Source organism: Nicotiana tabacum, chromosome 3 (genome assembly GCF_000715075.1).
Source record: "Nicotiana tabacum cultivar K326 chromosome 3, ASM71507v2, whole genome shotgun sequence".
In the NCBI taxonomy this organism is placed as follows: domain Eukaryota; kingdom Viridiplantae; phylum Streptophyta; class Magnoliopsida; order Solanales; family Solanaceae; genus Nicotiana; species Nicotiana tabacum.
Window position 1 is genome coordinate 157,247,295 of NC_134082.1, and position 17,528 is coordinate 157,264,822.

Genomic DNA, 17,528 nt, shown 5'->3' on the forward strand with positions numbered 1-17,528 from the left:
TGTCCACGTCTTCTACTATGTCCACGACTACGGTAATTATTTTGTTTTCTTTCAGACTTATCATTTGCAGCTACAACTTCATTTCTGGGAATGGAGCTGACTTATTGGGACGAGCTTCATGAATTTTCATTAATAGAGTATTATTCTGCTCAGCCATAAGTAGGCATGTGATTAACTCAGAATATTTCTTAAAACCCTTCTCACGGTATTGTTGTTGTAGCACTACATTCGAAGCGTGAAAAGTGATTTTTTGTAAGAAGTCTCATTTGTGATAGTGTCTTCACATAATTTTAACTGAGAACTTACTTTGAAAATAACAAAATTATACTCACTATTTTAAAGTCGTGCAACCTTAAATGTATCCATTCACATCGAGCTTTTGGTAATACCGTAAGTTTTAAGTGGTCATATCGATTCTTCTAATTATTTCATGATTCAAGTGGGTCTTTTACGGTTAAATATTCAGTCTTTAACCCTTCATGTAGATGATGACGAAGGAAGATCATGGCATTCGCTATATCCTAATTTGATGCTTCATTTCCTTGTATAATAGTATTTTCACGACCTTTAGCGTCAAGGTGAATTTCAGCATCAAGGACCCATGATAAATAGTTCTTCCCGGTGATGTCAAGTGCCACAAATTCAAGTTTTGATAAATTTGACATAGTAAAAACTATCATAAAAGATAAATAAGTTAGAGAAATAATTATGTAAATAAACAATTAATGGAACAAAACGATTAAGGGAAAAAAGAAACGAAAATAGAGTTATATCATGTAAACATCCTACTATTTCATTTCATTCTGGCCATAAAGTGAAAACAACATACTGTTTCATTTCACTTTATATTATTGATATATATGTATATATATATGTGTGTGTATGTGTGTGTGTGTAGAATTGAACGCGACAAACATTATTTATATGTTCCAATACAATAAATATAGAGTAATTAAACCAATATAAAATTATTACTTGTCACTTTATTTCTCACAGTTCTTCAAAAGGCCTTAAAAAAGGCCTTAAAGATATGTTTTGATCCAGGAAGTTCATGATATTATAAATAGTTTCATTAGTGGGTAGCTAGTTTGATGACTTTGAGGTCATCTAAGAGTTAAGCACCGAAGGAAATGATTATTTTATCACTGCAATGTACTTAAACTATTTAAGATGTCCAAGAGCACAAGTAATCTGCAAATAGTAAGCCTATGATATGTACTGCCATAAACAAAATGAATATAATGATACATACCTTAATAAAATATGACTCAACTTAGCGGGGTTAAGGATAAAATTAGAGCTTCGTGCTGATAACATGTTATAAAATAAAAATAATTTAGTAATCTGCAAATAGTGAGCATATGATATGTACTGCCATAAACAAAATGAATATAATGATACATACCTTAATAAAATATGACTCAACTTAGCAGGGTTAAGGATAAAATTAGAGTTTCGCGCTGATAACGTGTTATAAAATAAAAATAATTTAGTAAAATATAAATAAGAAACAGAGATAGAAAGGAAGAGTATTTCACTTCCTTTTGGTGTGTCTTTCCACTGCCATTTACATAACCTTTTATAAGCATAAAAAGTAAGGACTACTACAGTAAAACAATGTAAGGGATGTGGAAATCCATCCACAAACTATTCATACATGGACTTCATCCACATACTATTTACAACAACTAAACATTAATTTGAAATAGAAGTAAAACTTTAAATCAGATTGCCAGTCTTTTGCATAGTTTTGTTCATCAGTTTTATGGTCAATGCTGGAGGAACAAAGCAAAGGGGGTCAATGCTGGAGGAACAAAGCAAAGGGGAGGAATCTCCAGAATTGAGTTCATTTAATTCACATAACACAGTACAGAACCACAATGCTAAGATTGCGCTTCAATGATCCAACAATCACCAAATAGCTTCTATAAAAAATGAAATTACATTCGCAAACAAAAGCTTCCAATCCGCAAATCAATCCGTGGAGCGATGGTTTGTGAGATTCTTCTGTACACGGTGTCTCTCAGACATTTTCTCATGATATAATTAACAAATCTAACAGGATAAAATAATAAAAAAGAAGACTCGAGTTTTATATATTTGATTGTCGGTCAGACCAGAAACTTAGCACACATGAAGCTTTGACTCAACTAGTGAAAGTTTAGGTCAGATCATCTTCATCCAAAGGCTCTTCATTATCTTTCGTGACTTCGTTCTTGAACGCACTTACATCCCCGGTAGGCAATTTCCTCGCAATCTTGATGATCTGGATTTATTGCAATTTGTGTTAAATGTTAATATAGCAAGTTGAATGGATTATTGAATGGCTTAAGTACACACACTCATAAACAACACAAGTACAATTAGATGTAGGTGCAGGAAAGAAGGGGAAAGGGAAGGAAAATAGTTATCACACAAATGAAGCTTCTTGCTTATGCATCTTAATTTCCTTACTTTTTCGTCCAAGTGCAAATTAAAATCTCAAGTTCAGCGTTAACTGTGAAGCATTGAGCATTGACAATGATCTAGAAGCTAATCATGAAACAGCTATGCAGACCAAACAAGAAAAATTTTTGCAGTTCAATTAATGAATTGACTCTTTGAATTCTGGGAGAAAGTTCTGAAGCAAGTAGGAAAAATACAATACTGAGTAAACGACTTACAAAAACAAATATCAAATAAAAAGTCAAAAACAAATATCAAAGAAAAAGTAGAAGTTTTTATCAGTCGGGACAATTTAGCAGAAAAGATGCTCCAAAAATCTTATAGCTAGAAAACTACAGAACCGGTCACTTGCGGGAGAGAAAACAGTTGGATTGAGGAATGTCTAGTTTAAATAGAAACCTGGCGATACCCCATTCCAACCATTCTTACCAAAAAGCTAAGAACTAACCTACCCACTTATTGTCATTCAAGACGATGTTACAAGCCTAAGCACAACAGCCATCCAAATAATTGAAATAGTAGGCATTTGCAACTCAATATTGTCAAAAGAGCTACTCTGGGCCATGCTAAATTTGTCAGAGTGCTGTGAGAAAGCACGGGAGAAAATATTATTGATTAATACTCTATGTTACAATGAGCCCTATTTATATGTATTCATAACACATAACCTATTCCTATTACATAAGGGGCTAGGACTAATTACATATATTCACATAACTATTGTAACACTCCCCCTCAAGCTGGTGCATATAAATCATATGTACCGAGCTTGTTACATATGTAGTTAATACGAGGACCAATGAGGGACTTGGTGAAAATATTTGCAAGCTGATCATTCGACTTCATAAACTTTGTAGCAATATCTCTCGAGAATATCTTTTCTCTAACAAAGTGACAGTCAATCTCAATGTGCTTAGTTCTCTTATGGAATATTGGATTTGACGCAATATGAAAAGCCAGTTGATTATCATACACAAGTCTCATCTGATTAATCTTTACCAAATTTCAACTCCTTGAGCAACTGTTTGATCCAAATTAGCTCACATGTCGCCATAACCATTGCTCGATATTCTGCTTATGCACTAGACCGAGCAACCATATTTTGTTTCTTGCTCTTCCAAGACACCAAATTTCCTCCTACCAAGACACAATATCCAGACGTAGAACGTCTATCAGAAGGTAATCCTGCCCAATCAACATCTGAGTATCCAACGATTTGCTCATGGCCTCGATCCTCAAACAATAAACCATTGCCTGGATCTGATTTTAAATACCGAAGAATGTGGACAACTGCATCCCAATGACTATCACAGGAAGAATCCATAAACTGACTCACAACACTCACAGGAAAGGAAATGCCAGGTCTAGTCACTGTGAGGTAATTTAATTTACCAACCAATCGCCTATATCTTGCAGGATCGCTAAGAGGCTCCCCTGTCCTGGCAGAAGTTTAGAATTTGGATCCATTGGAGTGTCAACAGGTCTACAACCTGTCATTCCTATCTCCTCAAAAATATCTAAGGCATACTTCCGTTGTGAGATCACAATACATGAGCTAGACTGAGCGACCTCAATACCCAGAAAATACTTTAATCTGCCCAAATCCTTAGTCTGAAAGTGCTGAAAGAGATGTTGCTTCAACTTACTAATACCATCCTGATCATTGCCGGTAATAACAATATCGTCAACATAAACTACCAGATAAATACAGAGATTTGAAGCAGAATGCCGATAAAACACAGAGTGATCAGCTTCACTACGAGTCATGCCAAACTCCTGAATAACTGTGTTGGACTTACCAAACCAGGCTCGAGAAGACTGCTTTAGACCATAAAGGGACTGGCACAACCGACATACAAGGCCATTAGATTTCCCCTGAGCAACAAAACCAGGTTGTTGCTCCATATAAACCTCATCCTCAAGGTCACCGTGAAAAAAAGCATTTTTAATGTCCAACTGATAGAGAGGTCAATGGCGAACAACAGTCATGGATAGAAAAAGGCGGACTGGTGCTATTTTAGACATGGGAGAGAGTATCACTGTAATCGAGTCTAAATATCTGAGTATACCCTTTGGCAACAAGATGAGCCTTAAGTCGATCAACCTAGCCATCTGGACCAACTTTGACTGCATATACCCAACGACAACCAACAGTCGATTTACCCGAAGGAAGAGGAACAAGCTCCCAAGTACCACTCGTATGTAAAGCAGACATCTCATCAATCATAGCTTGTCGCCACCCTGGATGAGACAGTGCTTCACCTGTAGACTTAGGGATGGAAACAGAGGACAAAGATGATACAAATGCACAATAGGATAATGACACACGATGGTAACTTAAACCGACATAACAGGGGTTAGGATTAAGTGTGGAGCGTATATCTTTTTGTAGTGCAATCGGTTGACTAAGAGGAGACAAGTCCGCAGTATTAGCAGGGTCAGGTGCAGGACGTGAATCAGTTGGGCCTGATGCTAGGCGCGGACAACGATGATAAGTCAGGAGTGTTGGAGATGTAGAAGGTTGAACTTGATTAGGGGGTGGCACTGGAGCTATAGTTGGTGGAACTGGACTAGGTGGTGGCACTGGAACTATAGGTGGCGGAGCTGCAAATGGAGCTATGGAGGAAGATGAACGGGAGATAGTGACTGAATTTCCAAAAGACGGAACTGGTAGCACCTCAAAAATATCTAAGTGATTACCTGGACCTGTGAAGTATGATTGAGTTTCAAAGAAGGTGACATCAGCAGACATAAGATACCGCTGGAGGTCAGGAGAATAGCATCGATATCCCTTTTGCGTTCTCGAGTAACCCAAAAATACGCACTTAAGAGCACGAGGAGCTAACTTATCTTCTTCTAGAGTAAAGTTATGAACAAAACATGTACTCCCAAAGACACGAGGTGAAAGAGAGAACAAAGGTAAGGGGGGAAACATGATAGAGAATTGAATTTGATTCTGTTTAGCTGAAGATGACATACGATTAATAAGATACCAAGATGTAAGAACTGCATCCCCCAAAAATGCAGCGGAACATGAGATTGTATGAGTAGGGTACTAACAGTTTAAATAAGATGTCTATTCTTTCTTTCAGCTACCCCATTTTGTTGGGATGTGTACGGACAAGATGTTTGATGAATAATCCCATGGGAGTTCATAAACTGCTGAAATGGGGAAGACAAATACTCTAGGGCATTATCACTACGAAATGTGCGGATAGAAACGGGAAAATGGTTTTGAATTTCAGCGTGGAATGTCTGAAAAATAGAAAACAACTCAGATCGATTTTTCATCAAAAATATCCAAGTGCACCTGGAATAATTATCAATGAAACTGACAACGTAGCGGAATCCCAAGGTAGAACTGACCCGACTAGGACCCCAAACATCTGAATGGACTAAAGTAAAATGTGACTGCTCGATTATCAAGACGCCGCGGGAAATAGGAAAGGGTATGCTTACCGAGCTGACATGACTCACACTCTAGAATGGACAAGTGAGATAAGTCAGGTACCATTTTCTGAAGTTCTGACAAACTAGGATGTCCCAACCGTTTATGTAATAAATCTGGTGAATCAGTAACATGACAAGTTGTTAAAGGAAGACAAGATGTGAATCCATGTGATTTTGCAAGGATAAGGTAATAAAGTCCACCTGATTCACGTCCGGTACCAATGATCCGCCCCGTACTGCATTCATGTATAAAAACAAGGTCATCAAGAAATAAAACAGCAAATTTAAGTGATTTGACTAAGCGACTAACATCTATGAGATTAAAAGGACTACCGGAAACATAAAGAACTGAGCCTAAAGGTAAGGAAGGAAGTGGACTTGCTTGACCTATTGCAGTTGCCATGGTTTGAGACCCATTGGCCATTGTGACTGTTGGAAGAGATTGAGTATGAAATACTAGTGAAAAGAGAATTGTTACCAGAAATATGATCAGATGCACCTTAATCAATGACCCAAGACTCAAAGGTTGAAGACTGGGAGACACAAGTCACGCTACTATCTGTTGGAACAACGGAGGCTAATCCTGAAGATGTCTGTTACGTGCTTTGTACGGAAGGAACTCAATATAATCTGGTAAAGAAACCATCTGGATTGGATTCAATGCACAATGCATTCGATCCAACGGATTGTGAGTCTCAAGGCTTCTAATACGAATGACATTATAATGTTCACGCTGGAAAAATCGGAAACCCTTTTGGAAATTACTATTAATGCCAGAAAATTTTCTGAAAATCATTGTTCACGCCGAAAAAATATAAAAGTGGTCAGAATTTGGTTTAAATTGGATGGGTAGGCTCGGAATTTCAAGGCGATTACACTGTCCAAAAGAAATTTTTCCAAATTCTGATCGGAACAGCCCTCATATGTCGACGCGTGGGGGCGCGTGAGTGGGAATTTTCAGGTGCAAGGGTCAATTTCCAGCTTTTTCCCTTTTTTATTTATCTTTTTTTTTCCAATTTGAAGTGTATGATGTGTGAGAGAAGTGTGTCCCCTAATTTGTTTTGTTGTGCTCCTTGCTTTCGGCTTGCCACTGTATTATTTTCTTATAATCCTTGTAGCAGCAACAACAACAACAACATACCCAGTAAAATCCCACTAGTGGGGTCTGGGGAGGGTAGGATGTACGCAGACCTTACCCCTACCCCGGAAGGGTAGAGAGGTTGTTTCCCGGAAACCCTCGACTCAACAGAAGAGATAATAATTTCAGAAAAGAAACGAAAGAAGAGATCTGTAACAACAAAAGAAGCAAGAGAAGTAATAATAATATCTTAAAATACACCAAATAAGTGAAAGGGAGTGCAATAATACAATCATATGCAAAACCTATGTTGCGCGGACTCTCCAAAATGTAGCCGCACCCGTGTCGGATCCTTCAAAAATGCACTACTTTTGGAGGATCCGACACGTATTTGGCCATATTTTCGGAGAATCCGAGCAACATAGTGCAAAACAACAAAATAGTGTGAACACAACATAGACCGCTACCAGACATAGGCAAAACTCTATCAGACTACCCGATACAAAGAGGAAAAAACTATGAACTACCCCCTAGCCTACAACCCTAATGCTCAACCTCCACACGTTCCTATCAAGAGCCATGTCCTCGGAAATCTGGAGTCGCGCCATGTCTTGCCTGATCACCTCGCCCCAATTCTTCTTAGGCCGCCCTCTACCTCTTCTCGTACCTGCCAAAGCCAACCGCTCGCACCTCCTAACCGGGGAATCTATGGTTCTCCTCCGCACGTGTCCAAACCACCTAAGTCTCGCTTCCTGCATCTTGTCGTCCATGGGAGCAACGCACACCTTCTCCCGAATATCTTCATTCCTTATCTTATCCAGTTTAGTATGCCCGCACATCCATCTCAACATCCTCATCTCGACTACTTTCATCTTCTGGATATGTGAATTCTTAACTGGCCAACACTCAGCCCCATATAACATAGCCGGCCTAACCACCGCTCTGTAAAACTTACCTTTGAGTTTCGGTGGTACCCTCTTGTCTGCTAACCGTCATTTCATCCACCCACCCCACCCCAATGCGGTGTGTGACATCCCCGTCAATCTCCTCATCTCCCTGGATAATAGACCCTAGGTACTTGAAACTTTCTCTCCTGGGGATGACTTGTGAGTCGAGCCTCACCACCCCGTCCGCTTCCCCCGACACGCCACTGAACTTACACTCCAAATATTCTATCTTGGTCCTACTCAACTTGAAACCTTTGGACTCCAGAGCCTGCCTCCATACCTCCAGTCTCTCATTAACACCGCTATGCGACTCATCAATCAGAACTATATCATCAGCGAACAACATACACCATGGCACCTCCCCTTGAATATGGTGTGTCAAGGCATCCATCGTCAGAGCAAATAAGAATGGGCTAAGCGCAGATCCTTAGTGTAACCCCATAATCACCGGAAAAAGCTCGGAGTCACCTCTCGCAGTCCTGACCCAAGTCTTAGCTCCATCATACATATCTTTTATCGATTCAATGTATGCTACCAGCACCCCTTTCACTTCCAGGCATCGCCAAAGAACGTCCCTAGGGACCCTGTCATACGCCTTTTCTAGGTCAATAAACACTATGTGCAAATCCCTCTTCCTCTCCCTGTGTTGTTCCACCAACCTAAGGTGGATAGCTTCCGTAGTAGAACGTCCCGGCATGAACCCGAACTGATTTTTAAAAATAGATACCGCCCTCCTCACCCTCCCTTCCACCACCCTCTCCCAAACTTTCTTGGTATGACTTAACAACTTGATGCCCCTATAATTATTACAATTCTGGATATCACCTTTGTTCTTAAACAACAGAATCATCAAACTACATCTCCACTCATCTGGCATCCTCTTTGTCTTGAAAATAACATTAAACAACCCAGTCAGCCATTCTAAGCCCGCTCTACCCACATACCTCCAAAATTCTCCTGGAATCTCGTCTGGTCTTGTCGCTTTGCCCCGACTCATCTTACCCACAGCTCCCACTACTTCCTCAACCTTGATACGCCTACAGTACCCAAAGTCTAGGCGCCTCTCGGAGTGTCCCAACTCCCCTAATGCTACCGCTCCCCTCTTACATAAGGAGAAAGCATGGGGGGAAATATTATTGATTAATACTCTATGTTACAATGAGCCCTATTTATATGTATTCACAACGCATAACCTACTCCTATTGCATAAGGGACTAGGACTAATTACATATATTCACATAACTATTCTAACAAATGTAAGACAGTAATTAGCACTCATCATTTTGACTCTAAAAATCTAACTGTATGACTAACCGTGTGATCAAGATTTGATACAGTGCTTGATTGTGCCACACGCTTAATATCCTCAACATCGCCTTCAGCATAAGCAGAGAGAAATTTACCAGCACAGCGACCTTGATCGCTATTCAGGAAAACTTCAACCCTACAAAGAAGAGCCAACAACCGTGTCTTTAGTAGGATAAGAATTAACCTGATAAAATCATGAGTAAACTAAAAATATAAGAGAGGTTATCGATACCAGAAGCAAACATGAGCTTGAAAAATAAAACTGTCTATATAGATTCATCAATCTGAGAAAGATAAACATGAAAAGCTGAATAGGTAGGGGTACACAGAAGCCTAACAATTTTAGCCGTCCATTCCTTGTTGACCCTCTTCCCTTAGCATAATGTCCCAGATGCTCAACTCAGAAAAATAAATAAGAATTAAAGGAAAATACTCTAGGCCAATATAGAAGGATATTAGACAAAGGCAAGTATCTGGAGGTCCATAGTCGGTAGTTCTTTTCTTCTACTATCACCTGTTTACTACATATTCAAACAACAAACTCTTCCCACTTAGATATGCGACTCACATACTAATTGTGTGATTTGCTGAAGCCTTACAGCAAGAATAGAGGAGAAAACTTGTACAATTAGCTTACAGGACGTTCATTTACTGCTCTATCACAAAGGGAACAAATATCGAACCAGTGAACAAAAATTTGCAGCAGCACATTTATTCAGATATTTAAAAAAACTCTATATTAAATAGGAGCAAGCTGAACTCTTGTAGTAACCATCAGTCCTTTTCAATAAAACTTGTTCTATGACAGAACTAAACAACATTTACGTTAACCATGCATGTGGAAGATCCGGGGTATGATTTCGAATAATGAGCGGATATGGAGTGCAACAGGAGAAATACAAGCTAAGAAGGATCTAAGAAGATGGACTCTAAGATTCTAGGGACTTGATGAGGATATTATAATCCAGAGATGCCTATTTATTGGCTAATCCAGATTTAACTAAGTCTGACTAACCCAGGTGAAAGTAGTATGGGATCTGGCACTCCTAGACTTAAAGATAAGGAAGTAGATTAATGTAACTGGGCTAAACAAGGTTGAAGAAGTTGCCTGCCAAAGGGCACTGGAGAAAATGCATTGAAATGGTAAAAGCATCAATCACATCATTGTAAGCCTCATCCTTGGATCATTGTGTTGGAAAACTCAAAGAACGCTTTTGGACCTGCCTATTTTTTGGGTTTTCTCCATACAAGACATATTTCCTTAACCACAAACACCATAAAGAGATGTGCAAATGAAAAAGGGAATGCTAAACAATGAACTTCACTAGAGAAAGATTGTATTGCACTAGAACCTGTGCAAAGATTCAATGGGACTGAACACATCCAGGAACTGGTTTAAACTTTAAAATGCATATGTATTGAGATAAGTACGACATTTAAGTGCAGTAAAACTAAATAAATAATCCACGCAAAGCAATAATGGTGGTAAAGCAGCTAACTTGAACTAGCTGACAACTAACTGAGCATGCCATCCCTACTTGTTAGGCACGCGTATATCAGTACATGAGATAGTTCTCTTCTTTTTTAAGGAGTGCACACGATATTGTTAGTTTCTCTATTTGAGTATATGGGTCCACATGGAGTGATATACTCATAATAAGAAATTAAAATTCTCAATTTCAATGGTCTAATGGTTATTATCTGCATGGTAAACTTCCTCTGCTGCCAAGCTACCGGGAAGCAGTCTAAAATGAAAAAGGAAACAAGGCCAGCCATGCTACAAAGCTTTGAAAAGATGAACAAGAAAGAAAAGATGCTGGTCAGTACACAAGAACTATAAGCATCAAAGAAAACTACTTTTTCCTATTCGTTAGATCTCATTTCACCTATACTATTTGCTTTCCTCCTTTCCCACCTAATAAAATATGATTCTTTTTTTCCATCAAACCAACTTTCAAGCTTTAAGCTCCTGCAATGGACTTCGCTTGTCAGATCTCGTTTCACCTTCTCCATATGCTTTCCTCCCATTCCACCTAGTAAAACTTTTATTCTTTTTTCCATCAAAACTAAATCTCATACATAAAATTTTTTAATGGATTCCACTTGCTCTTGACTTCCAATTCTAGCGGTGAAAAAGTAAAACAATACATATGGAGAATTAGAAAAATAATTCTTGTAGCGCATAATCACTTAAGTCATGATCATAAAGGTACACAAAAAGGGAAAATCAACATACTTGAGCTGATGAAATACATAAGTAACTTACTGACAACAATCATTGTAGCACTTTTCCGCTTGCCTAAAGTCATGGGCATATAGGTACACAATGATTGCACTAAGATAAGCCTGCAAACAAATGATTAGTTTAGCAATTGCTGAAAGGTTGAAACCTTCACTTAGCAGAACAATTTTTCAAGTATTTTAACACTATATATATCTTTATTGATAAAAAAATTATTTTAACGTTGTATCAAAAATTTATGCCCGCATTAATCACGAGGAGACAAGTCATGGATGATGAGTTAGATAAGGATCAACAGATCGTTACAGAGAACCTGAGATACCCACTCCAACATTCAAGCACGTGTTAACCAAGGACTACTATTCTCTAAGAAAAAGAAAACTGAAACAAAAAGAAAATACAATAAGGCCCATATAAACTGAAACCATAATCACATCCTCCCGAGACGAGACTACTTCCTCAGTAGCTCAAAGAATTGGCTGAAATGAGAAGATAATGTTAACAACACCAACAAGGACAAAGTGAAAACAGCAAAAAGAGGCAAGAGGGAAAAAAGAAAGAAAGTGACCAAAAAGGGTGGAAGAAAAAAGCATACATAGAAATCTTAGCAATATATATATGAGCCCATAAGTTCGATTATATCATTATTATGTGGAAAATCAAAAACAAACCAAAAGATCCAAATTTCCCATATTCTAAACCGAAACCAATCCCATAACTGAATAAACTCAGTCCAAATAATCCGAAGAATGCAATCAGCTTTATTGTTAAAGCCGAAAAATGCACACGGCTACAGATCACTCCTTAAAAATGTCTAAGAAAAGAAAACTAAAACATAAGCAGCAGATGTAAAGTTTAGGCACAAAAAAAAAGACACAAGGGTAGACGAACTACAAGAGAGGCCACATCAATATCGCTGCCATTGGCTCCTACATACATATGCAATTGACGGACAAAAGAATGGCAAGGGAAATGCAAGAGAGAGAGGGAGAGGGGGGGGGGGGAGGGGAAGCAAAGAACTGCCATTTATTATTGTTCAAACACATTACAAATAGTTGTAGCTAATGAAGAATTGCAGCAGTAACCATTCCTTCAGAATTCAGAAACTACAGACTAAAATTTCTGGGTTTCAAAGGCTATGGCATAACAAACATGGACTTTGCTAGACTTTCTTTATCCAAGAATTAAACAAGATAATGTCAAAGTAGTGTTCAGTAGATGAAAATGTGACTAAAGGGCTTTCAAACCTTGCACTGGCTGTGTGTTGCGTTGCACTTGTCAGCAGCTAATGCCAACCTTAATAGGATACCTGCAGCATCTTCATACCTGCATGTGGTGAAATCAAAGTCATCATCACTTACTAAAGGTAGAATCTGTGTGAACCGCTTCAATTAAAACTACTGTTAGAAATGAGTCACTTTTATTAATTTTCTTTAGGTTTTGTATAACGCCCCTCACGTGTGGGTCTGATTCTTATTCCTAGACCAAACACATGAATATTTTTTTGATAGTACATGGTATCTTAGGCTCAAAACCAGGACCACTAGAAGATATATTATTAAGTTGGCAGATTACAACAACAACAACAACAACAAACCTAGTATATTCCCACAGGTGGGGTCTGCGGATGATAGTGTGTATGCAGATCTTATCCCTACCTAGTGAAGGTAGAGATGTTGTTTCCAATAGACCCTCAGCTTAGAAAAGATGAGAAGGAGGGGAGAAATGGTGCAAATTGGTCCACCTAAAAGTTTGTAGATTTAAAGATGTGAACTCTTTTTTTAGGTCTACATTGGGGAGACCTAAAAGTTAACAAAATTCCGATGTATAGAAAGTCACAGTCGCTCCAACTTGGTTGTGACCTTTTAGCTCAACAAGGTATGACTATTTTTATATTTAGAAGGTAAAAAAGAAAGAAAAGAAAGAGGTTAAAAGATATATTAGATTAATACATCAACTTCTAACTTCTAGAAGTAATATCTGCCTTAAATGTAATTCTCACTTTTCAAGCTTCAGATAAACCCTTGTAGCATCACGATATAGATCAAAGGCCATTTGTTCCTTCCCATCCTCTTCAAGAGTGTCACAGGCTTCAATATACAACTGAACAGCTTCATCAGGTGCACCATCTTCTAAAGCACTATAACATTAACAACCTTTTATCAGATACGACACATTGTTTCAATCTCAAGCAAAAGGAAAAAGTATCAAACATATAAAAAGAATCTACAGTAAGAACTTGATATTATAGGAAACTGTTAGAACCACCAAAATTACCCCCTCCCTAACCAGAGTTTCCCATTGAACAGGTTAGTAAGAGAAACAGAAACAGGGCCAGTTAAGCACAGAATTTAGACTTATGCCAAACACAAAACTGGCATAGTCGGATTGTTCCAGTCATTATCCGCTTTTCCCATTTCTTTGTTTCACAACGATCAATCTAGCACATAAAGCCGGGAAGCCACGACATCTAGAACACTCAGACTCCCCTCTTAGGGTATCTACTTGAGAACATCAGCCAACTCCACAGGAGAACACGGCTTTCACTCTTCAATCTTCTGTTCTTCTTTAACCCCTTTTCAAACTTTCCAGCATTTCCCATGCCCAGTCCACCCTATTCTGTTCTTCCTCTTTGACTTTATTCAATTTCCATTCTGGGGTTCTTCAATGGTGCGAGGAAAGACACCTAGTGGTAACTTTTAATAACAATTGCATGACGTGACATCTAAAATGTAAAAAAAATAAATGGTTTCATTAAGCTTGCTTTGATTGAAACAGTGAAATGCTTGAATTGTATCCACTCTTAGATTTCTGTTGTACCTCCTCAGTATTTTTCGCTATTATTCCTGCATTTTTCTTAGCTGTACTTCTGGAAAGTAGAATTAAGTTTTGATGTAAGCAGTAGCTGAACAGGTCGGATCAACATAAATGGAACTCAAAACCTCTTGTCTTGACTCTTGAGTTTGGTCTCTAGTTCAGTTTTAAGCACAACTTGGCTTAATTTGGTACTTAGCTGTTCAACATCGATATTATATCATGAGACTAATCATGAATATCACTTTAATTGATTTTTTGCATATTAGCATTAGAAACCTTTTTGATTCAGCAATGAGAAAGTTCAACACTTCTGTTAATTCTGATCAGCCTAGCAATATATCACGCTTGCCTTTTCTCCTAAATCCTGTCAAGATCTAATCATCTAATGCGAGATATTTAAAGTCGATTGACCACTTTAAGATATATACTGGAATAAGGCAACCAGCAAATTGTGGATTCCGTATAGTGCACATTATACAGAAGCAATTGTTAATATATGCGCTACGGAATAATCAATGTTTATTCTCACTTCCGGGTTTCTACAAACATATTTTAAATTAACTTGAAGTCTAGGCGGAGGTATCTTTATTTATCATTACTTAAAATACGGCTGAATGTTGTTCAAGGAATTGCAAAAATGCAAGTCAAACAACTGACAGAAACTAGTTAATCACTGATATGGTATAATCAGATTCAACAAATCTACACCTCAATCTCGAACTAGGTAGGGTTGCTATATCAGTCCTCCCGTTTTCCAGATCTAAACAAGGGGTTCCCTAGGATCGGGGATTCTCTAAATCTATAATCAGATAAGACTAAATTGTACTTGATATAGCATAAAACAGATTGTGCCATAGACCCCTGCACTTTTGGACAGTTTTTGGGTTGTAAACTGGTAATAAGCAATTTACAATAACAACCTCCCACTTTTTTGCACTAAATTGGAAACAAAATAAATGGAATAAAAGCTGAAATATTCAATATGAGTTTGTTGTGGATTTATAATTTTGTGCACTGAACCTGGCACATAATGAAAGGGCAATAGCATTAAAGATAAATGCAACCAAATGAGTCGGCGACATACCGTGCACCTTTTCCAAGCGCGTCAGATGCAGGTTGCGCCCTCCCACATTCATTGTACAGCTCAGAGGCCCTTCTATAAAAGTCAGCAACTTCTTTCCAGTTGCCTAGTTCCTTCGCCATGGTAGCAGCAGACTCCATATGTTTAGCAGCATCCCAAGGCCTGATTTACTTGTCAAGGATCTCAGAACCGACTCAATCGACAAACGACAAGAAAAATTCAGAGAAACTGATTGGGGAAAAGGATACGAGGAAAGCATCTCTTGTCCTTTTGAAGCTTTCTCAAATGCTTCTTTTGCTTTCTCATAACTTTTAGCAACCCTAAATCCATTAGCTGTAATGCAAGAACATAGTGTCAGTCACGTGATTAACATGCTCAAAGTGTTCCAATTTATGTAACATTTGTTTTACTCAAATATAAATATCGTACATACCTGCCTGCTCATATAAAACAGTAGCACTTCTCCAATCGCTACTCCACCTGGTAAAACTTAATTTTGTCCTATACAGATAGGGGAACAAATAATTACATAAAACTTAAAACGTGGAAAGAAATGAGGATTAAATATACAAAGGCTTCTTTTTGTACTTTGCATCAAAGAACAGAAAATTCTTCCAGCATCACGACAAGTACATGATCTCGAATATGGTATTTTGCACCGCCATAACTACATCTAATCTCTCAGATCAAGCGCATTAACTAAAAAATTTGCTTTCAAGTCCTAAATCCAAATATTATTCGAGAAAATGGAAATATTAACGTTAATAAAGACCAAAAGAGTAATCAAGATGCTCCAATCTCTGATCAGAACACTATTTTACTGGTTGGTGACGGCGTAATAAATAATAGAATATCAAAATCTGATCAAGAAAATGGAAATTTTATTAGCTCAATCAAGTGCTTAAACATCACACGATGGGAAAAAAGTATGCACATTCCGTTACCACTCTCATAAACATTTCTTAAAATTATAACAAAATATGCCCTTTATAGACAGCTTAAAAGTTAAGACAATTACATGTATATATTCTGTATAAGCGTGTGAGTGTGTATTATACCATATTTACACCAGTAACATAGAGAAAGCGGCACCCTCTTACAAAGATTTGGTCAGACAACCTTAAAATTGTTATATAACAACAAATTTATCTGACAAAAATTGAATCTTGGAAATATAGAAAGAAAATGATTCATAAATAGATAATACAGAATTAATAGAGGTGGTAGGTGAGGTTTTTACAGTTTATCGGCTTTGGTCATCAACTTTTCAGGATCGGAACCCATGGCTGATGATGTGCTGTTAGTTTCCTTCCTTGCTTCTCCGGTCAATCTGAGAATCCGGTTTTGTTCCGCATTTGCAGGGACCGTATCAGGAAAATGCAACTTTCGATTAATTGCGGAGTTGGCCCCAACGTATGGTGTCGTAACTTTTGACCCAATTCAATATGGGATTGACAACATATGCCTTTAAGGTTTCAAATTTGTATAGTCTCCATCAGTCATATGGTTCCTTCCATTAGAAAAAAAAAAACTTTTAATGGTAATCAATATGGGATTTTTGTATTTTTTTCCCCCAACTCAAATGAGAAATATGCTCAATGAAGATATATATAGTGGACTCTAACTCATGTGGGATTGAACAACCATAATTGTTTTGTTGTTTATAGTTGGAACGATTTCTAGATCACGTCCTTACAATTTTGAATTTAAGAAAATGCTCTTTTTAAATCGTTATATTTATCTATTTATATATACTATATTAAAATCACGAAGACCCTTAGCAAAATGTCGTTCGTCTTTTTTACCCTTTAAAAATAAAGTTCACACTGGACAAAATAGCCTTTTAGTTTTTAATGTATAACCTAATATTTAGGAATATTAATTAAATTAATTCTTTAATATTTAGGAATAGTCATAATTATTTTCCTAATATTTAGGATTATAAAATCAATTAAAATTTATTGATTAAATTTTTCCATATTCGAACTATGTACAAGCTTATATAATTAAGAAGTTGAAACCGAGTAAGATTTTAGTTTATAATTTCTTTCCTTTTAAAATTTATTACTTCAACACCAAATATTTAACCAATAATTTTAATTCAACTACTAAAACACGCTTTTGACTTAAATATTCTCATACCAAATAGTATAACTTTTC

At 37.5% G+C, this 17,528-nt stretch overlaps 1 protein-coding gene across 1 annotated transcript; it reads right to left on the bottom strand.

Annotated features, from left to right (window-relative positions):
* Window positions 1–1,833: 1,833 nt before the first annotated feature.
* Window positions 1,834–16,821, bottom strand: LOC107770086 (gamma-soluble NSF attachment protein-like). Its single transcript, XM_075250110.1, has 9 exons — window positions 16,609–16,821; window positions 15,802–15,869; window positions 15,617–15,701; window positions 15,372–15,530; window positions 13,473–13,610; window positions 12,718–12,796; window positions 11,495–11,574; window positions 9,235–9,364; window positions 1,834–2,266 (listed from the first exon to the last, which is right to left on the bottom strand). Exons 1-9 carry the CDS (start codon window positions 16,650–16,652, stop codon window positions 2,162–2,164), a joined length of 888 nt encoding a protein of 295 aa, XP_075106211.1. The 5' UTR covers window positions 16,653–16,821; the 3' UTR covers window positions 1,834–2,161.
* Window positions 16,822–17,528: the final 707 nt, after the last annotated feature.